The following is a 25,887-nucleotide window of genomic DNA, read 5'->3' on the forward strand; positions in this document are numbered from 1 at the left end:
GCCTCCTGTCCCACTGGTGCCTGAGCACACACACCAGGGGGTTTTAGCCAGGAGCAATGGGGGAGTTCCCATCCCCATGAACCTTTCCTGAATGCTCCCAGGAAGATTCTCAGCCTGAAGAGTGCTATTTTATTAGCTACTTGGTGTTGGTTGTCTCCTCAGCAAGACACTATGAAGTTACCAAGAAATGGAGCAAGACAATCTCCTGAGCTCTGTGGTCTGGCCAGAGTAACAGCTATGTTTGAAGACTGCTTGACCTCACCCAAACAAATAAATCTGCCTCCTTATTAGGGCTGCCAGTCTGCATGAAGCAGCAGAAAGCTAACATATTTTCTTCTTTATTACACCTCAGCTGCAGTCTCACCACACGAATCAGAAAATCTAGATCTTCAACTGAGATTTGGGTCAATCCAGTGTTTTCTCAAAATCACTATTAGTTTACTTAGCTAGAAAACACTTGGCTATGGCAAAAATTTCTCTCCTGAGTCAATTTCAGACTAAAATTTAAGTTATTTAGTCCAAATTATGCATCTTGATTTTCTTTACATTCCTTGAGACTCTCAGAGTGGGAGCTAAGGATCAAGAGTCAAAGAAAATGGCTTCTAATATAAAAATATTACACTGTATGGATCCAGTTTCCGTCTCTTACAATGCATGTTTCATTATTAAAAAAAAAAACTATCTTAGAAAAGTACTAAAAATCACATATTTTAGAGTTACAAATTTCATCAACTCTTAGAAATATTAGTCTCTGGTCTAGCATAAGAAATCTTACCCAATCTTCATACTCCAGTGTAAACACTGTCCATTGTCAAGCTACTGGCCAAAACTAGAACAAATCTGGCCAGCAGCTGAAGTATGCTACAGATCACAGCACGAGACACAATGCTTCTGTTTAGATGCACAGATATTCTCACTTACATACTTAGGAAAACCATCATCACTGAAAAAACCCATTCCAAATGGGGTCAGTGGCTTCTGCACAGAGAGCCCTGAAAAGACCAAAATGCTGCTGATGGCAGAAATTCATGAACCCACTGCTTTGTTTGCAAAGCTTTACAGCTATTGCATATGAGAAAATACATGATAACTTGACATAACTGATCAATATGTAAACTAATTTCAACTTCAATATGTAAGGAGCAGGTAGAAGAAAATTCAAAGAGCCATAATAAAATTTATATGAGAGGAAAATTGAATAAAATTACTATCATAAGGAGGTCAGAGGAGGACAAGAGACAGACAAATAGGCACAGAGAGAGAGAGGGAATGTGTTTGAGAGACACAGACAGAGAAGGAGAAGCCAGTCCAACAATGAAACATCTGAGCACAATAAGGAAGCTGGGTTTGACCCAGGAAAATATGGGAAGGCTCTAAGAGGTACTGAGCATCAGCCAGCACCCCCAGATGCTTCTCTGCTACCTAAGGGAATATAAAAATAAACATCTACCAAAACCAGAATACAGGCAGCATTTCAACTGACACTGTCTTTGCTTAGTGCACTGTTTGCTCATCACAGCAGCATGGCAGTGAATGGCAAAGCTATGGTGGGGAGAGGATAAATATATCCTGCTACCTACGTGAAAGAGATCATGCTACCTGTGTGAAATACACCCTGGTATCCAGGTGAAATACAGCCCCTATCCATGTGAAATACATCCTAGTATCCATGTGAAATACACCCTGGTATCCATGTGAAATACAGCCCCTATCCATGTGAAATACACCCTGGTATCCATGTGAAATACAGCCCCTATCCATGTTAAATGCACCCCTCATCCATGTGAAATACACCCCGCTGTCTTTGTGCAGCACATCAACAAGGGGGTCATCCTCTGGTGCCACAGAATTTCCCCTTCTACACATCCCACCTTGGAGGAGACTCCCTCACCAAAGGCATCCCAGAGCTCCAGAACCAACAGTGCAGGAGGAAAAGGCTGTTTGGCGATTTCTCTGGGAACAGATGGCCTTGGAAGCAAAGGCCCAGGAAGGCTGCTCTGTCAGAGGTGGCTCTGGAGGAGAGATTCTCCTGCAAGGAGGGGACAGCTTGCTGAAGGAGCCAGCCAGAAGGCCCTGGTGGGTGACAGGAGTGCCAGCAGCACTTGGCTGATGGTGAGGAGACCATCCTCACTCTGTCCCTGACCTTTCCCCTCCTCAGTAACACAAATCCAAACAGACATATTTGCAAACCTATCTCCAGGCAATTCTGCCCTATTGAATCCTGCACCTTCACCTCCAGCTCTGAGCCAAATGCTCAAACAAGAGAAACCTGAATAGCTTCACTGCTCACAGGTGACCTACAAGCACCATTAAAGCTTTTTTGTAATTTTTAAGAACAAGATGAACAACATTTTTGAAAGACTGACACCCAGGTTACACAGGTATGACTCAGTTTACCTCGATGGACCTGCACATAACTCTGACTTCAGCCACATGATCTGGAGAGACTTTGCACCTAATGCAAATACCATGGTGCATGACACGTCAAGCAGTTTGGGTTCTCTTTATGGCACTTCTCTATCATTGTTTCAGTTCTTCTTTTCCCACTTGGCATGTAGCATTCAAAATCTGCTTCCAAAGAAGTATTTCTCATAAAATTATAAAACATCACTATCTCTGCATAGGGTTCAAGAAATAAAGAGGAGTCAGTTTTTCAGCATTGTGTTTCTTCTTTGCCCAAATTATGATTTTACTCTTTCTCCTCTGAAGCATCCAGCAGCACCAGTTTTGAACTGGAATGCTCTGATGAAGCCCATTTCACAGTGAAGGAAAAGCTGAAGGTTCTTTTGCTCCTGTGGCATTCCCACTGCCATAAAAACACACGTGCTCGAGATTCAAAACCCATACTCAACAGAGCAGTTCACCAGTTTATATTTCAGCTCTTCCTAACTGGGATGCAAAGGTGGCTCTCCCTGCCAGCCCAAGGCTGGTTACAGTAATTCACATAACCTTAACTCCTATAAAATTCCTTTGCAGAGGAACAAGTCCAGTTCGCTCTTCACCGCCTGTCCTAGTTTGACTTCATAGTCACACATTAACAAATTATGCTGTAAAATCAGGTGTAAGAACTGTAATGGGGAGAAGGGAAGATTTATATCCTCTTTAAACTAGCTGTCCATGTAGGTTTTTATCAAACTAGCATGTACTAAGCTGAATTCTCAGCTAAATCCACCACTAAAATGAGCTCTCCAAATGAATTTCTTTCTCAGTACATTTCATTTCATTTCCCAAATGAGAGTTACAAGGATACAGTTGATGGACTGTCTCACTGAAAATTTTCATGATTTTTGTATTTTTTTCAAAAGCAGGCAAATCTTGAGAGAACGCCTATATCCTCCTGGTCCAACAGGGAACTGTTAAAAACCTTGTCACTTTTGGAAGTCATAGTCTGCACAGACAACCCCATTTAAATGAGTTCTGTTCACATTACATTTCTCATTCAGCAATTATTGTCTCTTCTCCTGACTTAAGCAACTCATTTTCCTCCACTTCACTGTATCATAAATCCAAATAGCTGAACTCATGCTCCATCTGAAACTTCATTTCATGAGAGGGAAAAAAAATTAAAAAAGCTGTGGTTGCCTCTTTGGTAAAATTAGCTTCTGCTAATAGCTTCATTCATTTATCTGGTTTTTTTTTTAATCCTTCCTCTCCCAAGACTGCTACATTTCTAAACTTTTTCTTTAGTTAAACTTTTGATGCAACCTATCAGATATTCTGCCTATCATCACTACAGTGTAGAAGTAAAGCTGCTCAGCACTCTGAAATATCACATTTCAATGAGCACTATGCACAACTTCATTTTCCACATGCCCATAACACTTCTGCACACCTTTGGGCTGGGCATTAATTAACTATGGTTGAGTGGGATCAGACTTTTCTCCTTTCTCAACCATTTCTTTTACTTTGTCACATGTAAATGGAATGATAGAAAAAAAAAAAGGCATTTCTGAAACATTTCTGGCATGAGCAGTTCTACTGTATTTCCATCTGCCAATCCAGGTACCCATGGGATAAAGCTTTGGGGCTCACAGGGTGTGAGATAAGGAACAAAACAGTACAAGACTCACAGTCTGTCGAGATTCAGACTCACATAATCTCTGTAACAAGCCCCCATGTCACCAAAGGGCTGCAAAACTACCTCCAAACTTATGTCTGGTATCTTTTTTTCCCACAGCATACACACTGCCATGCTGCTCCTCCACCACATCCTTCCTTTCAACCCAGCTCAGAGATTTCTTTTTCCACTTTTTTTCTTTTGTTCTTTATTTTCCTCCTTTTAGGAAAATGTATTTCTATCCTGCAAGAGCCAAGTGCAGTTCCAGAGATTTGATGAATAGGCCCAACATACAGACACATGATTTGTGAGTATCATCAGCCCCATTTATCAGTGTGGAAACTTGTACAACAGCGAAGTGCACTGGCTCCCTAAGAATCCCTGCTTCACTCCCTGGGATAAAATCTGCTCCTCACGTTCTAAAGTCCAATCATTTGTCAAAAGATTCAGATTTGCATTTTCTATTTCCTTTCTTTTGTATTCCAGTCAGCTGTAGAGCTCTTCCCTTGAGAAATACCAAATTATCCACACTTAATTGATTTCTTATGTTGATATCATTGGCAATGTTAAAGCAGAAGAAGTAATTTGAGAACCAAAATGTTAACTGGAATCCAATAATTCTCACAAAGCTGAAAAAACCAACAATTTGATCTCCTCCCACACAGTTTAGCGACGACAAAAACAAACAGGATTGCTGTTGTTTGCATTCAAACGCGACACAGCCATTTTCCGCGCTGTTTTTTGACAGGAACAGCGATATAGGATAGATAAAGGAGGAATGGCACCATTACCAGAGCAGACAAAGTCCTTCTTCTGCACCTCAGCCACGAGGAAGCCGCGCAGGCCGACGGGCGCCAGGCAGAAGGTGAACTGGCCGATGGTGCGGCGCTGGCGCAGCCAGTCTGACAGCCAGGCCAGGTGGCAGTCACAGTGCAGGAAGTTGGAGTGGAGCCGCCTGCAAAACACACACAGCAAACCCACAGTTACTGGGGCTTTTTAAACAAGACCCACAAAGAGAGCCATCAACCACGAGCCTGCCCTGCTCTCTGCTGCCGTTTCAGCGGGGTCACTGTAGGTTCTTGCTTAGAGATGAGTCAGGGCTTGACTGTCCTCATTGCCATGGGATATTATACAAAGGTCAGATGTAAATTTGTGCTGTTATTTGTAATGTTTTCAAAAAATTAAGTTCAATAATGAGCCACCTACAGCTGGCCATTCTAGATATAAAAATATGCCAAATTTAAGATAATCCACGTATCATCACTTTGTCTGTGATTTCATATCAGAAAGAACTCCATGGATGTGGTATCTCTGAGTGAATGGCCTGTTAAACATGAGGACCAGGCTGAAGAACAGGATGATGAGTGATTCTCCTCTCTTCTTCATACTTTGGGGAGAAGTGGAGAGAGAGAACCTGTCCACATGAGCTCAGCTGGCTGGAGCGTGGTGGGAATAACACCAAGGTTGTGGGTCTGATCCCTGCACAGGCAACTCACTGAAGATTTGGACTTGATGACTCTTATGGATCCCTTCAACTCAGAATACTCTGGGAAAAGACAGGCAAAATAAAACTTCAGAGGCTATTGATATTCTTTCTGTTCCTGTGTTGCCTGTACAAGTTCATTAATGCTGTTTTTCCTGTAGCAATTTAACACAAGTATAAAGGATCTAGAGTGGAATTTTCAGCTCATGAAAGATCCACTCATGGGCAGCTCCATGTCTAGCCTGCTCCATGCCTGGCACCACAGACTTGCAGAACCATTATCACATCTGCAAAATGATGATGGGTTCAGGGAACAAATCTGGTCATTTAAATAGCTACCAAACTTTAGGTCAAAACAAAAGTCCAGGACATTAATTATATCATTCCTGTAATGACTCATGCATTTGCAGTGTTGCACCAAATGAAATGATGAAGCAGATTAAAAATCCTGTCAGAAATGGTCCAACAAAGCATTATTCACTAATATTACAGGCACACAATTGGTGTGCACCAGATTTAGCCCTATCCATCCTCCAAAGAAATGAAATGTCTGTCTGTGAGCTGTCCTTACAGCACAGCAGCAGCTCAGCTCAGCTGTGGCGCCCAGGCTGACAGTCCCCAGATTTGTATGTCTGGGGTGGACAGCCACAATAAAGAAAAATAAACCCCACAAATCTGGAACTGAGAGTTTATCCTGTAGAGATGGAAAGCACTAATCTCCTGGGAGTACTGTAAAATGTAATTGTTCTACAAGGATGTCTAGAAGACCTTGAGTTTAGGGATTGTGAAGCTCTTTAATTGAAGCTGCAGTAAATTAGATTTCTAGTAAAATGTTTGGCTGTTATGAACCATTAATCTGCCTTTTTATTGAAGAACAAATAAATACATAAATATCATCTACCCAGAAATCATCCTGAGTAAGGATTTGTTGTAACCTAAGATTAAGAGTCAGTGTTTCATTTAAGTCCTCAGAGTCCCATCCTTCCCACCACAACAATCAACAATGATACTCAGGATCACCTTCCTCATGGAACTGAGCTCATCCCATGCCATTCCCTGCACCCCCTGTGTGCAGGCATGAGTGAGAAAAGCACAATTTCACAAAAAGGGTTAGGGTTAGGCACTTTTCCAGTTCTGTGAACTGTTTTTTTTTTTCCCTCACTAAATTGATTTATCTGGGTTTTGGGGATTCCTGTTTCAGTAGTGCCAACCACAAGCTCTGCCTCAGCAGAGCCCTCCTTGTCATCATCTCAAGTCTTCTGGCACAGCTACTCCATGGTTTGCTTTGGAGAGGAGATCATTTAGAGACCCTATCTTACCAAAGCAGCCTATCAGAATATGTATTTTTTGTAATTATATTAATAAATACAGCCTCAAGAAGAGTTTTCACAGTACTTCAAAAACATTATAAACCAATTCCCTGGGAACACAAAAAACACTGAAGTGCTTTCACACATTTTCAGTTTATCCTTAAATAAAAAAATTAGAAGAAATAATGTAATTACCTGTCTCAGCAGTAATTCACAGATGCAGAGACAACAGGACACTTACCATTAGGCAAATAGGTAGAGGGAACATGCTTTATCATAAATAAAGCTGTTTCAAGCAAAGGAAAGCAGATCAATAAAAACTAATTCCTGTCACCTCCAATCAAGGCTAAAAATCAATGAAACTTAAGAACAGAAAAGACAGTTAACTAAAAAAATCTTAGCACAGAAGAGCTGATTTTAGTAAAGAATTCTTCCATGCTTCAAATGCTTTAAAACCTCCTGGCATTTTACCCTTTCTTTTCTTTCCCCCTGAGTGTTCATGTTGAAGGTTAATATACTTTTTATATTTTCTTCTCCATTCTACAATAGGCAGATTGTTTTGAGGGCCATGAAGAAAAGCTGTTTATTCACAGAACCATCAGAGCACAAGTAGCTGCAGCAGGAGCATCCCCAAATGTCCTGCTAATGGATCTCACCAGTGTAGAAGAGACACAAAGGAAAACACTGTCCACACTGCACTGGGCCTCAGCTGACTGGAAAAAGGGCTCTTCCCTGCTTAAAGAACATTGAGATCATGAATCTCCTATAAAAAACTTCCAAAAAAACCACATCTAAGTGTGAGGCTGTTTGAAAAGATGGACACACTGATGCCCATTTGTAAAGAAAACAGCAGACTCACCAAATTGAGGAACATTATTCATGATCCATTTCCAACAAGAGAATATTAACATCTTCCCCCAAACAGTATCTTTATAAAAATTCCTATGTTGACCTGCTGAGGTACCATGTATTATCTGGCAGTCTTTGGAGACTGAAACCTGTCATTTGATATTGATGAAACTGACTTTACAGAACATCAGGTGAATGAATACAAATGAAAGTTTGCTAAAGTTGCCCTTTTATCCATGGACCCTAAATTAAATTTCCAGCAAATCCTTTTAGAGTGGGGCAGCATTCATGTTCTATAAAACGTGTCTCTCAGAATTCAATAGAAAAGCTTCCCTTTATAAATCCTATTTATGACTTCCTTCCCTTTTTTTCTTTCCTTTTTTTTCCCCTTAATTACAGCAGAGGGGGATTAGTCAGTGTAAGTCTCCAGGGAGCTATATACAAAGCCATCTCTGAAATTAAACTAAAAGGAAAATGGCAGAAGGCACTGAAGGCACTCAGCTCTGCTAACAGACAAGACTGGCTAATCTGGAAAAGCCAGGCAAATTTTCTGGACCACTGTGACAGAATAAGAAAAGGAAAAGCTCCAGGAACCTTAACTCTATACCTTTATCTTCTTTAGCCATTCTCTTCTAAAAGACAAACATCTAATTTCCATTTAATTACTTACATTAAGATCTAATAATGTCATCATTTGATGAAGAATGTAAATTTAAGTCAGAGGTTATCTTACACAGATTGACGTAAGAGCCATTTTTCTTCAGTTCTGTTAATTTATTTAGTATGATTTTACACATGCATGCATAGCATCCTTGAAGTATTGTATTTTTTCAATGGCACAGAAAATTTTCAGGCTAGCTACTATTTCCCTTTCTTTACCTTTAGAATTAAATACATCTTGGATGAGTTTGACAATCTGGAGGAAAACCAGGGGTGCTTTGTTTAGACATGACTTTTCCTGAAGCTGTGTATTCCCTATAGGAATTTAAAGAAATAATTTACTTAAGGAAATGGTTTTGGTAGGCTATAGCTAAATTATACAAATGCTTAGTTTAATTTCACAGTCTTTGTATTTTGATCTACTAAAGAATAGAGCTTTTCCAGTGCAATGGCATGCAGCTCAAAAACAAATGGATTTGATATAAGAGAAACTTTTATACAAAAATATCCATCACAGAATAAGTGACATTTTGTTTCAGAAAGTATCTGGAAAGATGCTTTTTTTATGTTCGTTTAAAATTCCTTGCTTCAGAAATTAGTATTTTGAATTTGAAAATAATAAATGGGATTTAAACACAGGATATTAACAAAATTCAATAATTTGATCCATCTGAGCAGCTTTTACGATCTTGCTCATGCTCCAGCATTTCACGTTATGGATTTTCCCATGGGTGGGTGTGGGGAAAAAGCCAGTTTATTTTCCAGGTAAATTCAAAATCTTGATAAAACTGTCTCTTACTGAATGCTGGGCATATCCACAACAGTGGCCCCCAGGGCTCTGTGGGCACCAGCCCCCTTCACAACCATACCTGGGATCCCCAGCCCTGCAGCCACCCAGGCCCCTGAGGCAGCCTGAGGAACTGAAATGAGATTATCACAGATGACAAATAACCAGAAAGTTGGCATACAGCATCAGGATTGTGTTACAATATGAGAAGATCCTACTCACAGTGTCCTGATCTTTGGCATGTGATTGAAGCTGGTAACAGGAATGCGGGTGATGTTGTTGTTGTTGAGGGTGCTGTTAGGAGAGAAAAAAAAGAGAATAATATATTGATCAATTATTTGCCTCTCTTCACCAACACACCATTTACAGAAACAACCAGTTAAAATGCTTGGCAAGCAGCAAGACACACTCCCTGATAGCTGTGACAATTTGTGACATACCATGACAGGAATGGTCAGGGAAAGCACCCAACAGCACCAGGATGGCTGTAGGTCACTGTTTACCACACCTGGGTAACCAGGGGTATAGAGGAGGAGTTTTTATCATCTACTGGAACAGATCCAGACCTGTCTGTTCAGCTGCCACTTTGTTTGGAAACCTGGAGCAGCCTGAGTGGGGGGACATCAGACTTGGGCACAGCTTTTAAAGGCAATTTGAAGGATTTTGAAGTACTGTGACCAAAGAGAGCTGTTCGCTCTCACAGGCTTGTTAGCACAGCCCGCTGACACAGACAGACAGCTCCCATTGCTCCTCAGAAACACACGGATGGATGGGCTCCCTCTCCTCCCTTTCCTCAGGAAAAAATATATGGGGAGTGGAGCAGACTGCAATAAAGCATGTCCTGACCCAGGCACAGCAAGATTGCTGCTGCTCTGTCAAAGCAGAGCCTAAAGAGAAAATCTCAGCTGCTGGAGGGACCCCCTTAGAGCTTCTCAGGAAGAATGAACTGAGATTACCATCAACTGAGTGTGCTGCTCCCATTTGTGTAGCTCCTAATTATATCAATGACTCTCCAGCAAATTAGAAGCTATAAAGTTTATCAAGATGGCACAGGAAATGGAAAGCACTTCAACAGGGCATAATTGCCATGCTGTAAGTGCACCAAATCTGCAAATACAGTAGCCCAGTTTGTCACGAGAATGGACAGGGCTGGTGACCACTCCGTGTCCCAGCCACTGCCTTTTTAAACAAGTGGTGTCCACAGCACCAGGGCAGGGAGCAACCTCTGCTTCCTACAAGGGGCACAGAATTCCACAGGGCCATTCTGGCAGAAGACAGAGCTTTTGTGTGTTTATGTATGTGCTGAAGAATACATAAATACCTGCTGAAGCAACCTAACGGCACATCATCCTTCCCTGAACTACTTAACTATTCCAATATCATGTATTTATATAGGACATTTAATCAAAAGCTTTAAAAACGTCTTCCAGGAGTTAACTCTCTTTCTTGGTCATCAGCCAGTTCAAAAACCATTTTTACAATTCTGCCTAGAAATCCCTTGGCAGAGCCATCATCTAAAACATCAGCAGATTACAGATAATTAGATTTTTACCCTATTAAGACTGGGTTTTGGGTACACAGGAAGACACACACACACACAGGATGACACACAGGCAAAGCAGGAGGTTGCAGGGTACTCTGGCCCTGCACAGGCACACTCAGGAGCAGGGTGGGAGCAGCTCTGACACTGGCAGCTTATTTTGCTGCTGCTGCTGTTCTGCAGCCTGGCAGGACAGCACCCAAGCACTCTCTCAGCAGAATCAGAGCTGGTATTCCAACAGTGCTGCACCAGATGGACACACCAGCAATCTGGAGCCAGCTTGGGGGCTGACATACCCATGACAGCAAACTGCACCAACAGAGCAAAATTGCCCTTCCTTTCCAAATTTGTGAGCAGAGAGAGTTATGTCAGTAAAAGCAGAGTTTTGAAAATTTGGAATCTGCATGTGAGATCTGCTGCCAGAGATCTGTATCAGTCAAGTCACAGACATTCACACACCAGGCTGATAAGAGCTGTCAGTCTTAGCACATGATAACTTATACTATAACATGTAGTAATCATTCCAGATCCTTTGGAAAACTTAAAGATATGAAAAATTGGACAAGAAACACACAGTCAAGTATTTGGACCAATGGGTGTACAAACTACTGCTTCTGTGGATTCAGATTGTCAATATGCAAGGAATCAAAGGCAGCCTACTAAAAATTTAAAGGGCAAGATGAAGAGGGAGACACTGTCAGCTTCAGCTGGAGAGCTGGAAGTCACTCTTGGAGCTGCCAGCTGTGCCTCCCAGCCTGCAGGGCTGTGCTGTGCCATGGCTGCAGTGCTAGCAGCAAACACCCAGTGTTCATCTGCAGGGCTGGAAGCTCTGCTCTTAGTCCCTGCTAAGGTCCCAGTGACAACTCACATCCCACTGAGGCAGATCCTAGGGTGCAAAATGAACCTCTCTGTCATACAATTGCTAGTGCTCCATTACCTTATTTACCAATAATGTAACCCAAGTCTTTTGTGGTCAATGAGCCAAAAACAAGCCTGAACAATAATTTCAGAAAATGAACAAACCCACTGAGAGTGCATGAATATATACATCAACACACCCCCCCTTCAGTATGTGTACACATGTAAAGAGTGCTTGCTCTTTACATGTTGGGAAGTTCAAACATGGCTCAGAAATCAAATTTATAATTGCATCACCATTTTGTTTTCCTGTAAACATAAATATATAATTGTGAGGCAACCCTCTGCCTTAGCTGCCTGCTATGTTAAAGTGAGTTATGCACTCGGATGGAAGATTTTAGGTATGCAGTGATAAATAAAAGCCACACGTTAAATCAGCTCACAAACATTAAATCACAGGCATAGCTTTGTCTGAATCAGTTACACATGGCACTATAGGAGTCAATGTGGGCCAGAGGAATTCAAGAAAGATTTTTCTGTTGATTTCTAAAGAATGTGGATTGGATTCAGGCAGAACAGGCTGTGACAGCAAGCTTCCTTCTGCACTGAGGACAGAGAACACACCCCTGTCTCCCAGTGCACTTCATCTGCATGCAGAAAGGTCACCGGTTACTGTCTGATTTGATTCAAAAATATTTTAAAAGTTCTTAAAATATTTCTATTTAACAGACTAAGCACTATTCCAATCACACAGCATTTCTGCTCACAAGATATCAAATGAGTGGCTCAGGTTTTGCAAAGGTTTCAAATACTTTATTTTCAAACAAGCAAAGGTTTCCCATAGTTCATTGACAAATATATAACCCTCCTTCTAAGAATCCTAAATCAGTGCTGAATTAATATTCTCCTTAAACACAAATTTCAGGGATAACTCTAGCAGACAGCTACTGCACAGATGACTTAGTAGGATACTGTTTCATTGATATTTAAATGTTAACCATAATGAAGGCAATAAAACATCTATGATAACAGCAATTATTTCAGAACAGAGGAGGCCAAACACTGCAAAGGGCACTAATTGCCAGTGAACTGTCTGCACTACAGCCCAGCTGGAGCTGCAGGGATTTAACCCCGCTGCTCTGGCTGCACAACACTCACAGCTCCCAGGCAGTGGGAACTCTGGGATGGGAATGTGTTTGGGTAGAGATGTGCTCTAGAGACATCTTGCAAAGCTTTCCATCATGCACATGATTCCTTCCCAGCAAGGATTTTTAAAAAAATGTGTCCTGACAGAAGTGAACATACAATTTTAGTTCATGAAGGGAAAAAATAAATGATGGTCCAGTTGCCTGCTGGTTGCTCCAAGGTCCCAGCCTCACACTGATCCACCCAAAATACAAATCTATAGAAAGAGATTAAACACCAGGAAGCTTTGAGAAATAGGAATTAGAGAAAATAGAATCTTCTGACTCCTCCAACATCATATGGGGACACATATTCTACTGAGTGGTCCTCAGCCTTACAGCTCCCACCTCTTCCAGAACCCAAGATGTCCCTTGAAAAAGCACTGTCCTCTCATTTAGAAGTCCTCTCCCTGTAAACTATTCATGCCCAAAATGCTGACTCAGGAAACTGGGGTTATAGACAATATTATTTATGCCAGCCAACTTCCCACCTTGGGCTGTGATCCTTGTCACATCTTGCAGGGTAAGCAGAAGCAGACTGCAGCAGCCCTGAGGATCCTCCAAGGACTACTTGGAAGATGCATAACGTGAGCTCAGCAGTCTGTGAGGTGGCACATCCTCCACCACTGTGAACTGCCAGAGTCCCACTGACTCCAATTTACAGCCCCAGAGGAGCTGCTCTCCTAACTCACTGCTCTGCCCAAACTGGATACAGGCACAAGTGGAGCTGCCTTCTTCCTTCTGAAGAATAAAACTGATTTATAGCCCCTGCTAATCAGAATTTTCCAAAAGGAAAGAGTGCTCAGTCTGCAATCCTGTCATGATTTGAAAACAATTACTTATCTCCTTCCTCAAACTTCTGGTGCAAATTTAATTCCATGCAGTTGCATTTTTGTTCTCTTCTGACTTGCTCCAAATTCATGAACACCACTGCAGCTCCCTGACACAGAGCTGGTAATTCCAGACTCAATGTAAATACATTGAAATAACCTACAGAAACAAATGGCATGTCTGTGTTTTTTTCAATAATATTCAGCCATTATCCTTTACACCTTTCTCCACCTTGTATAAGACTGATTAGAATCAGAAAAAAACAGTACTCCCCAATTCTAGAAGAAATCACTCAACTTTTATGGCAGAGGCCTTGAGAAAAAAGGAAACTATTTAAATTTTGAACCCTACTAATAGTGTAAGTGTTTTATTGTAAAAATTCAGAAATTATAAGTACCCTTTCAGGTCCCTTGGACTAATTCAGAGAGCAGAAACCCCAGGCTGTCAGGTCAATATTTAATCTCAATTCTGTAAATTGCAGACTACACAGAGATTTTGCTTCACTTACTTAGAATTCAATTAATATAATTAAGAGCACATAATAAACATCAGAATGCCTGTCAACTTTTTAATCTGAAATCATACTTCTATGACAACACATTCACATGCTCTAAACTGGCTTAGTACCAAAAGGATCTCCTCTGACAAAAAATGTTACACAACAGAACAGAAATAGCTGCAACATTAAACATTATTTAGTAAAAAGTAACTGTCCTAATATTTCCCAGTCACACTTCAAATGGGGAAATACATCGTAGGGTTGGGTTATTGTTTAACACACAACATTGATGACAAGTGCTACATCCCAGTTTAAAATAATTCTAGTATTCTAGTTGATCATCGACAAAAGAAAAAAAAAGCCTATGCAGATGTCCATTTTTCTAAGTACAAGGCATTTTCGTAGTGTTCATCTGTACATTACAATAGCCACAGTGATGCTTCTTGCTTCAACCTGAACAGATTCAAGTGAAAGGGGTAGGGGAGAACCTGTTGGATGCTGAAGGTGCCTTTTGCTATTTGTCAGTAACAGGGACAGATTCCTTCCCATTCCACATCTGCAGCTGATTAGCAAAACAGCTAATCAAACTGAGAAATTTTAATTTAAACTTAATTCAAATTGGGAAAACCAATTATTAAGCATTCCTGCAAGGCTTAATATGCATCTCCCATAGTTACTAGAGGCCTGCTGTGCTGGCCATTCAGGTTTTTGATCCACATCAGTCTGCTTTTGTGTCACATTTGGCTGACCACAGGACACAGCATTTGCAAAATTCTCAGTTAGAAAGAAAAATTCAGACCCATTTACTGACTGGTAAATGGAGAAAGAGATCTGCAAAGGCACCAGCTCATGTACTGGATTATTGCTGGGTTTGAATGACTTTTGTGTTTGGCAGTGTAGATTCTTTACAGGTTTCTAACACACAGGATTTGGTATCAGGAATCCTCCAAACTCCAGCCCTTCTATGGCAGCACAGGCTTCCATGTGTCTGTGGCCTTCACTCTAAGTTAAACAGTGTTCAGCTCTTTTTTCAAAACTCTCTGAACACACTGTGAAAAGGTGGTGCTGGGTTATCTCCCTCTGTGATAAACCTGGGTTTTGAAAATGAGACACTGAAAAGGGAGCAGCAAAGCAAAGGGTGCCAGGCCCTGCAGCAGTGGGAGCACTAACAACTAACATTTCCTTCTGTCTCCTCCAATTACCCCACTGCTCTGTCATGGGTGCTCCTGGCTGGGTGTGTAATCCCCGTGCTGTGTGTCCATAACACCATGTAATTGGGCCTAATGCAAGATTATTATCCATGTGCATGCAATGGATAGCTACAAATGGTGTGTCTGCAGGCTGGGAACGCTCCCAGGAGTGAATTACTGTCATACTCCCCGATTACTGCTTCTCCCACCACTGCCATGGCTCCCAGCTCCTATCCCCAGTGCAACTATACATCCACTAAATGAGACCAGGAAATTCATGCAGACTTAACCAAAGCATCTCCAAGCATAATTAAGCCTCTCGTGCTAATAGCTTTTTTGATAATGTTACTTCTACTCAGAAGTGGGTGAAGTGAGGCAAAAAAAAGCTGAACAGCTCTGCCTGAGCTGCCAGTGGAGCTCAGAAGAGAACACTACTCTGTCCCTGGCACTGCCAGAACACATCTGGGACCTCAAAGCTTTGGGGGATGTCTGTGTGTGCAGTGTTGGTAAATAAAAGTGAAGGGATCTTTTCCCAAGGTACATGTGGACTCAAACTGTTGAGCCTATGCAAGATTAGACATCACCATCAGTATTTATGCATGTAAAAGGAGGATCTGTCAGAAATGCAGAGATGAAACATGAATTTGGGAGCTGCACCAGCAGCATAATTTAGCTCTAACAGTGCCATTACCTTAGACCTCTGTGTTAGCAGATTCACAGCACTTACTTTTCAACCTTCATCCAACTACATAAAATGCCACTGCAAAGGAAAAAGACATCCTCTGCTCCTTGTATTCACACAAGGGTTAAGCAAAGCAGAAACAGGTTTACATTTCAGAAAGAGGGATTTTCATTAGATATAGGGAAAATGTTTCCTACAATTAGAACAGGAAAAATAGAGAAAAGAGCTGTTACAAAGTGTGCAGCCATCAGGAGGGAAGCCTGTAATAAAATACTGAATGAATCCCTGTAAGGAATGGCATTGGATTTGATGGGCCTGCCCCAGGGAGGGACAGAGGATGACCATTTCTGACCCCCTCCAGCCCTCATACAGCACCCAGTACAACTAATAGCAGCAATTCCAAAAAGTGAATCTAAATCTATATTTAGTAATAAATGCAGGACTTGAGTTTCATATGCTGTCATAATTAATGTTTATAATTAACTTTCAGATTGCAGGGCAAAAGGAGCTATACTTCCAGTATCTGTAATGAGCTATTTTTCACACAGGTGAGGAGGAATTTGCATTGAATTTAATATTTACTGTTTCAAATGGCCTCTGATGAAAAAGCTAAGTGGCTTTGGCACTCCATCCCTCAGCACTGAGTGCAGTCACCCTCGACTTTCAAGGAATCCAAGGTTTGCTTGTTAGTCAGTGCCCAAAACTCAACTTCATCTCCTCTGAGTTGTGGTGAGCCCCGAGTGCCTCTTGTACTCAATTCCCTGATCTCACCACAGACTGTTTAAGTTAAAGCCCACAACTACCATGTGGGCAGATAATGAAAGCAACTGATGCTGCACTGATTAATCCGTTACTCGGCACTGTTAGAAAACATAATGATCTCACAAGGGGCTTTATTCACTGACATGGAGCAGCAGAGCTCCGAGCTGACACCTCAAATTAGCAGCACAAGCAGTAACAGCTGGGGGTTTGTCTCAATATTTGTACCCAACTCTAAAATGAGCTGGCACCAGACAAGTGCTATTTTTAAACACAACGTTAGCCCAGGCGAATAATGGTCTAAATAGTCTCCAGGTGACACGAAGAAGCCACTGAAATAAAAATAACTGGTTGCCAAGTTGTGGTTTCTGTTCTAGTATTAGTCTTTTGACAATGTGTTCACAAATGTTCTCATCACAGCAACGTGAGAGGCTCCAGCATTGTTAACTTGGGAAGCTGACATCAGAAATATGAGTATCTCAAGGATACAGAGGAAAGAAAAATCTTCGTTTTAAAAATGTATGGGAAAAATAAAGAAAATAAGCTTAGCACAGAATTATGCACAAAACTGCCGACAGTGTTTATTGCTATGATTGTCTGGTTCTTCCCATTCTGTGGCTGATTTTAATTTGCATGTACTGTCAGATTTTAACTATTTAAGCTTATTATAAAGGCCAGATGTTTAAGGCAGATTTTTTTTTTTTTCCCTTGAAGGAATGAGATTCGTCTCAAAAATATCAGGCTTTAGGGAAACTGACTTATAACAATAACAGATTCTTTGTTTAAAATGCCTGTTTTGTCACCTGGCAAGAACAAGGATGCTCACATTTGCCCACAGTGATAACTTTAGGACATATTAACTTAAGTCCTGTAATTACTGCATTAATTCTCCCTGGTGTCCTTGGCTGGAGTCTCTGGGAAGGGCAAGCTCAGGAGCTGAGGTTAAGAGCAGGGGAGAAGGAAAAGGAGGACTTGCAGCAAGGAAATGTTGGGCAAGCTATCCAGCTAAAGAGATTGGGACTAGGAATCAGTGGAAATAGGCAAGAGGTCAGATAAAAATCAGGCATGATCAAAATTATGGATTTTTGGTGATGTATGGCCAAACCTTTCTGGTGTTACATTTAGCCATGAATTTATGTTAGATACGCACATACATATCATTATGCCTGAATTTACTTACTTACACCAACACCCAAATAATAAAATATTCCAAAACAAGATAAAACAGAGAACAGGATAAGGTGAAATAAAACATAATAAAGTTTATACAGAGAAAGTGGGTACAAATTTAGATTGTGTACTTTGTTAGATGTCAAGAATGTCATTCATGTGGTCTTATATGAAATGTCTTATTGCTTCCCCTAGAGGAAGTTGCTTGTTCTGTGCACAGAAAGACATTGCTATTTTCCCACACAATCAAATCACCTCTATCAGCTGTATAAAATACATGTACCAGTTGCATCTCCCAGTTCTTTCTAACATCTATGCCTAGTGAGAGTTGAAAAAGCTTTTTAGAGAAGTTTCAATCAGCTTTTCAATCTTTTACATGTCACTTTAATTCTAGGCAGAAAATACAAATTCTGTTCAGCCTAAATTAAAATATAAAAGCATTGGTGCAAAGACAAGAGAATGCAGAATGAAATTATTCTGCCATTGCTTTATTTTTGAATGAAAGATTTTCCAATGAGTTTTTCTTCTTAACTCAAAAACAGCAAATGAAACATTGGCTTTCCTTTTTTTTTTTTTTTTTTAATCAGGAAATTTTCTCAGGTCTTTTCCCAAAGGCTACACAATTTTTAGTACACTGTATTGGGAATGCCTGCTGTGACTCTAAGTCCCAATTACATCCACAAGTTTGATTTTGACTAAAAGAAATAGAAGTATTTCTGTGAGCACTGAGTAAATCTTTTGCATCATTAGGGTGGTTTTGATGTTTCTCTATGGTACCAAATTTCAGGGCTGATATTATTGCCTAGAACCACTGGGAACAAGTCCAATTGTCATAATACCCAGACCAATGTCTGCTGAAGTCAGAGCAAATCCCATTGCTGATTTCAGCAGGGAGTGAATCTAGTCCCTGCAATCCATTTATTTAGGCACAGATTTTCTCAGGAACCACAGAAATCAAAAATACAATTGCATTCTATTTAAACACTTCTAAATTTTGTTTTGTAGATTCATGTGAAAACCTCTTGTTCAATGAATTAATACAATAAACTTACAATGCAATTATTTCACTTTAATATAAATTCATTGTTAAGTAGAGATGGTTTTGGGGATTTTTTTTTAGGTTATACAGACATCTCTCATACCAACCAAGGCTCTTGGTGTCACTCAACTGCATGCATGTCAGGAACTGTGGTTTATGGATTCTGTGCTGCTCCTGACAAAATCAATGGAAACAGGACTGGGTTCCCAATGCATACAGAGGTCTGAAAGCCTACCAGAGTGAATTTATGGAAAAGATGAGAAAGAATCAACAACATGAAGTCAGATTATACAAACCTTAAATTTGTTGCATCAGCTTCTCAGCAAAATAAAACAGTTTCTCAGGTCCCTGCCTACAGAGTTGTTTCAGGTTAGCCCTTTCTGAAGATGAAACAGCTTTATAAACACAATCTCATTCAAACTAACACAGTTCAACTCCAAAATCTAAAAGGAGTAAGCAACTTTGATCTTTTGTTCAGGCTGATGGCTTTTTAATGATGGAGATTTCCAAGGAAAAATGTTTCAGCATTCAGTCAGCTGAGCGTTACTATTTCCTTACAGGACTTCACCAAAAGACATTCTAAAGGAATTGATTAACATTAGATCAGAAAAGAACAGTATCATTCTTCAAAGCCATGTTTTAATTTGTCCTGTCCTGAGAACACTGCAGCCTAATGCTACAGCTGTACAGCAAAAGCCTCTATTCTTACAGCCTTCCATCCTCCTCTGACCAACACACCACCAACAGAAAAGCCATTCCCAGTGGCAGGCAGAAATCAGTTGCCTTTTCTGAGGTAGGGAAAGTGACAAAAATGGAGTTCTGCATCTATTATCGGAGCTCTGTGGCAATACTCAGTCTCCTTGGGATGGTCACTGTGCCAGCCCGTGGCCACCTCAATGCCGCAATGCGGCAGTGCCTGCAGGACTGCGGGGCCCGCGCTGCCTGCTGGGAACAAAGAGGGACGAGCCACCCACCCCAGAGTGACATGCCACTGCTGGCAGCTTAGCCAAGTGTTGGTGGAAAAGGTTCTACCAACGCCTTCTAAGAGGCGGCAATGTGAATCCACAGAGAGGGGGCTGCCAGAATCCCTGGGTTCAATTTTCCCCCAACTGCAGAACCAGCAGGTCCTGCAGGCAAAATAATGCCTCTTATTTCTCTGGCAAGAGCAGCCATTCTGATCTCAGTGTCCCAGCTGCCCCTCAGCTCCCAAGGCCATTGGCATTCCCACTGGGAGAGAGCAGGAGGAAAGGAACTTCCATAGCTCCAGAGAGAGGACAATGGCCATGGTGCGGCACAGAACCGCACAGGCAATTCCTGGCTTTGGACAGCACAGGAAGGAAAACAAGCGAATCTTTTAAAGACAGACCACTTCACCTTAACTGCCAAAATTGCCTCCCCAAAGTTCAAGAGACTGAGAAGATATTTGTGGAATAATTTTATATTCTAATGGTATGTGATGTCCCTATCTGCAATTCAGCCAAGCTGGAAATTATGGTTAAAATACAGGCTAATATAAATCCACATGAATGAAATAGGGAATGTGTGAGACACACATTCTGTGAATTTAAACTTGCATGTATGAGCAGTTGTTAAGGAAAAGTTACATTTATAGAGGCAAGAAATGCTTCGAAAGAACAAAGATTACACGTAGTTTCTAGACAAGGGCAATTACGTTTCTTGGCAAAGCTGGAAAGGGATCTGCTTTCCATCAGGATTTCATTTTAATAAGGCATTAGACAGTGATTGTGTGTATCACACAAGAAAAAGGTCAATATGTTTAAAAATAACTATCTTTTCAATTTTTTCGTTTCTCCCAAACTTCACCTGCCCATGAGAAGCAGCAATACCTGCTTATATTCATGCAATACGGGTAAGAAACCATAAGAATCTGACCAGCAAATACTCACAGTGTTTCATTTGCCTCCAGTCCACGGAGTGAAAAAGCACGAAATAAAATATACGGTGAAAAAATTCGACGCACCCTGAACACGACTGTTCAGGAATATTCTACAAGAACGAGCAGTAGCTAAATAAAAGGACTCAACTGTTCTCCACACATGGCTGTTTCTCTGCATGCACCCAAAATAAAATATACCTGCCATTGCGGAGGGTCTGTCCTACGCGTTTCGGCTGGAGTGCCTCACCTGGTTCCTAGCGCCCTTCCCGCGGATGGGAAGACGGGATGTCTCGCAGACAAGATGGACCCAACCCTTTTAAGACACCGCTGGAATTGCCCAAGGAGCCAGTAGGAAGCGTGGGTGCTGCAGCGTGGGCTCCCCCTCCCCAGAGCCCGCCCAGCCCACAACCGCCTCCTGCACCAACGGGGGCTTCTCGCGGCCTCCAAAGCGCCGTCGCAGAGATGCTGCATTGCGGCAATTTATCGATCACAGCAGCCAAGTCCGGCGCTGAGAGCCACAAACCAGGGATGCTGCCCACACTCCCTTCTCCTAACAAAGCCCTGCTGGTGTCAGACACAACCCAAGGTACCAGTGGTGAACACAGACCTAGCCCAGTCTGGACTACCTCACCCCTCCAGCACAGCCATCAGACTGGCTTCCACTGTGTTCCCTTCTCTTTACCCTCAAATAAACCCCACTCTGAGCAACAGTCTGGTGTTTGCAGACCAAGAAGCCTCACCCCACCCAAGCGCTGGGAAGACAAAGGGGACACAAGCAATTCTAAAAAATTAGTGGCACAACTTAACGTCGTTTCCATCAATGGCTTTATGTAGCCATTGAAGATTTTCCAACTGACCACGCTATTTTCTCAGGTATCTCTAAAACACTCGAGCAACATCGAACATCAGAACAAAGGTTTCTGGATGGTCTTACAGCATTTTTAGATTTGTTTCTAGTGATATGCAGATGTCCCAAGCATGGTGATCCGTCACTCGTAAAGACTAAAACCAACGTGTTCAGATTATTCACCCCAAAATAGAAATGTGAGAAATGTAATTCTGGTTCAAAAATATTGAACCAGTTAACAAGAAATTGCTTCATTTATGATAACTTAATTAACATCGAAATTGTGATTATTTATCTTCAAATGACTTTGACATTATTCTATACTTCCATCTTTCAAGCAGCTCTTTAATTTTCTTTTTTCTTAAACCCAGGACTAGATAAGCTAAGTAAATAAAATCTAATTTATATTAATCTTATTCCTTTATGATTTAAAAATTATTTTTCTTGATTTAACCTTAATTTTTAAATGCTCCCATCGTCACATATACACACATATATATCTACACTATATCCATAACCTTTTGAACAGCAAGAAAAAAGACACTATTTGATCTTTACATCAGAAGCAGGTTTTACCAACACATTTTTTTCACGTGCAGATATAGTTATCTTCTTCGCTTCCAAGCAGTTCCAAGCTAACTATCTACATGTTGCTGATTTGATTTCTAATTTATTACAGGCACAATATTATTGTCCTAGCTTAAAATATTGGATAATGCCAGTAATATGTAATGCATAGTACCCTGGTGTCTGCAGCTACGGTTTAAGGTAAAATATCTGACATCTTGCTTCAACTGGGAGCTCAACAATCCTGGTATACAGAGCTCCCATCAGAGTTTTACTCTCTCTTTCCAGGCTTCTGAGTCTTCCCTTGAATAAAGACTAGCTACAGCTCAGAGCCTTTGTCTGTGTCGTACTTAGCACAGCAGAGGGACAAAAGCAACCTCTGAGAAAGACAAACCATCTACCCTCCTACCGGTCACAAACAATGCCTTTAGTTGCACACAGAAAAAACGAAGGGAAACAGTTATGTGTTTTGTAATGTTTCTTGTATTGATCATTTCTCACTGTTGTGACTGAGCCCAGAGGAAGCAGGAGTCCTCACACCACCAGCTCTGGACCCTGGATGGTGTTGCAGGAGGGCTGAGGACACCCCGGGATATCTGCCAGTGGTATCACAGGAACTGTGGTGCACATACAGGCAGCCTCCCCCGGCCACAGAGGCTGCACTGGTGCCAACAGAACCACATCCAGCTCCTGGAGCCTCGTCATCCTGCTGCTTTGGGGAGCTATAGAAACAATGAACTGCAAAGTACGGCATAAAATGACTGCTCATTCACCTTGAGCTCATCATGTTCCCACAGAAGTGTGGCATCACCTCAACTTTATCAGCAAGGAGCTTTATTCCAATCTAGTCTTCAGCTCAGCTCTTGGTTAAGGTGTTGAGCTGCACATCAGCAATAAATACACAGCTGAGTGTCCTCTGGATTGAGTCGTTCACATTCATTTGACTTTCAACAGTCAAAATGCTTGTTCTACATCTTTTATATTACTGATGAAGAAACTGTATTAGTCAAAGGGGAGGGAGGGCAGGTCACAAGATGAGCAAAGCATGCAAATGAAACAATTAGTATCGTGGGAGAGAACGTTTGCCAGAAATCTCTGTATCTCCTGGAGTTTTGACTTTGGAATCTCTCCTGGAGCAGTGACTGCAGCACCAGGCTTAAACGACACAGCCCATAAAACTGGGCTTCCTCAAAAAACATACTGGTCACTGATTCATGAAACCAATAATTCTAACCTGCCACTGCTCTTATCTTGATAAGTTCTGCAGTCTGTATGGCTCCAGGCTATTCTTAAAGGGAAAAAACCTTCCAACCTAATGGGGCAGGGAAGGAGAATGAGCACAGCATTCAACTACTACATATGCTCCAGGATGGGAAAAATCCATCTTTCTAAATATATAACATAATTAGGCATCCAGACCAAGGACTGATAGAAATGTTCATCAATTTGTGAGGACATGCCTGGAATACGGCAGGATTAGCAAAATCACTGATCAATACATTTATGCAAATATATTCTCCCCATAAAGAGAGAGTTACATTACATCTGTAACAGGCACCAGTGATTTTCAGAGACCCTCTCTTAGCCACTCTTATTTGGTCTCGGCTGATCTTTGATATAAAGCCTGTCACCATGGTGCCATCTGGATAGTGTTCCTTTCACCACGCCGTACTTCCAACCTCCCATTTGTAATCTGCTGTACAACAGGGGTTATCTCAGATTTCATTTCCACATCTTGAGCAGGGACACCAGATCTCCCACAGACATGCATCAGCAAATAAAAACATTTCTTATCGAGCAACCACGGACGCACCCCATCTCCCCTCCATCAACTCGTTATGTTGATGACGAATCTCCTTTCCCTGGGGTCCACTGGGGGGGCACTCCACTTTCTAAAAGTTCACCCAAAAAAGGGCATTTCTGTAGTTAATCTTATATCTGACTATGTAACTGAAACCTTGTAGTAACCACAGCCAGGTTCTCCAGGAGCATTTCTCCTTCTCTTACAGATCGACAGCGATACAGGAGGCAGGAAAAATGGGTGGAGAAGAAACTACGAGACAGTCAAATAACAGAGTGAAGAGAAGGGGAAATTGCCATTTGTCTATACCTATGTTTGATACCTCTGTACTCTGGGAACACCATTTCCCTATTGACAAACCAACTGTTGACTTCCTCTGGCATAACTTGATTATCTGCGAGACAAGCTCAACATAGAAAACTGTGGCTACTCCTAGAAATGCCAAACTCCTTGTTTTTCACCTAATTACACCAAGCAGGTACACACTTCAATTACTCATGCACTGCCAGTGGTTACTCCCTTCCATTACATTTTATTACACATATAATTTTTTCATATTGACTGATAAAATAAGTAAAGATTTTAAATTGCTTCTATTAATTAACATACATTTGAGCTAATACACATCCTCGGGTAAAAAAACTCCACCACACAAACCAACAAAATAAACCCAAAAAAACCCCAAAACCCAAACAACAAAAAACATCAAACAAGAAATGTTATCATTTAAATTTCACTGTACTCAAGTATAAGTAAATTAGCTATGCACATAATTTGACAAAGAATTCTCATTTTCATTACTGTATTTAGGCATTTTGGTATCAGTTATAGGAACATGATTTACAGAGTTCAAATTTGATCCTGATTGCCTCAACCAACCGTAATTTCCAGCAAAATAGAGGAGGAAATCACATTTGTGTGGCATTTTCAGGCTTTCATTAAGCAATGACATCTCATATATTTAGAATTATGTCATGACTTTCGCTCCCTGTCTCTCCAGGTTGTGAAAGCAAATAAAAATCTTCTATCTAGTTAAGACATGCCCAGAATAGCATTTTGCAAATAAGTCAAACTGACTATCTAACTGAGTGTTCAGCATACAGAGGCAACCCTAGGAACAATTAAATCCTGGTTGTAGAACAAAATACTCATTCATGTTCAGAGAAGTTCTTAAAAGTTTGCTATGACAAAAGGCAGTGTGCATTATAAGCACATTCATCCATGACATCTCTATTAGAAATTGCACAGACTAAATCTTTTATGAAAGAATCATTTATAACAAGCACATATTGAATCCAAACAAGGACAGCAGGAATAATCCTGATTTTTACCCATTGGTAAAATGCTTGCAATGCCTGGATGCGGCAGGCAATGCACAGAACTGGGGCTGAAGGCCAGGCTGGTGTGACAGACCAGTTGTGTCCAGCAGACACAGCTCGGGGCCGAATCAGAGCTCGAAAACACCGGCACAGCCCTTGCAGCTTTGTGGTTTTGTGGGTTTGTCATGGAGCAGGAGGAAAAGTGGCAGAAATACATGGAGAGAAAAGGTTCTGCATACAAACACTGCAAGAACAGCTTCAATTTCTCTCATGACTTTAAGATTTTGGGAAAGTATAGGTGGTGCATTTTTCTTTATCCCAATTACGTTTTGCAATTAGAAGAAATTATCTTTTTAATATAATAAATTTAGGGCTGATTTGGAACTGAAATCACAAATATTAGGATGACCATACTTGCACTTTTTCATTATTACTTGTGGATGAATTGGTACAATTTTTCACACTAAGGAACCCAAAGTGGACTCGTAGATCCCTGAGCGAGTGCGGCTACAGACTCAATGGCAGCCACTGCTCATTGATTCCAAAAGCAGGTGAAAC

At 41.2% G+C, this 25,887-nt stretch overlaps 1 protein-coding gene across 3 annotated transcripts in view; it reads right to left on the reverse strand.

Moving 5' to 3' along the window:
* Positions 1–25,887, reverse strand: part of SLIT3 (slit guidance ligand 3) — a 465,259-nt gene that overhangs the window by 174,196 nt on the left and 265,176 nt on the right. For all 3 annotated transcript variants that reach the window (XM_019008182.2, XM_015642087.3, XM_015642086.3), the window contains 2 exons: positions 9,369–9,440; positions 4,849–5,012 (listed from right to left, as the gene is read on the reverse strand). In XM_019008182.2, coding sequence (XP_018863727.1) covers positions 4,849–5,012; positions 9,369–9,440 — 236 coding nt within the window. The remainder of the gene's footprint in view (positions 1–4,848; positions 5,013–9,368; positions 9,441–25,887) is intronic.

This window comes from Parus major, chromosome 13, assembly GCF_001522545.3.
Source record: "Parus major isolate Abel chromosome 13, Parus_major1.1, whole genome shotgun sequence".
NCBI lineage: Eukaryota > Metazoa > Chordata > Aves > Passeriformes > Paridae > Parus > Parus major.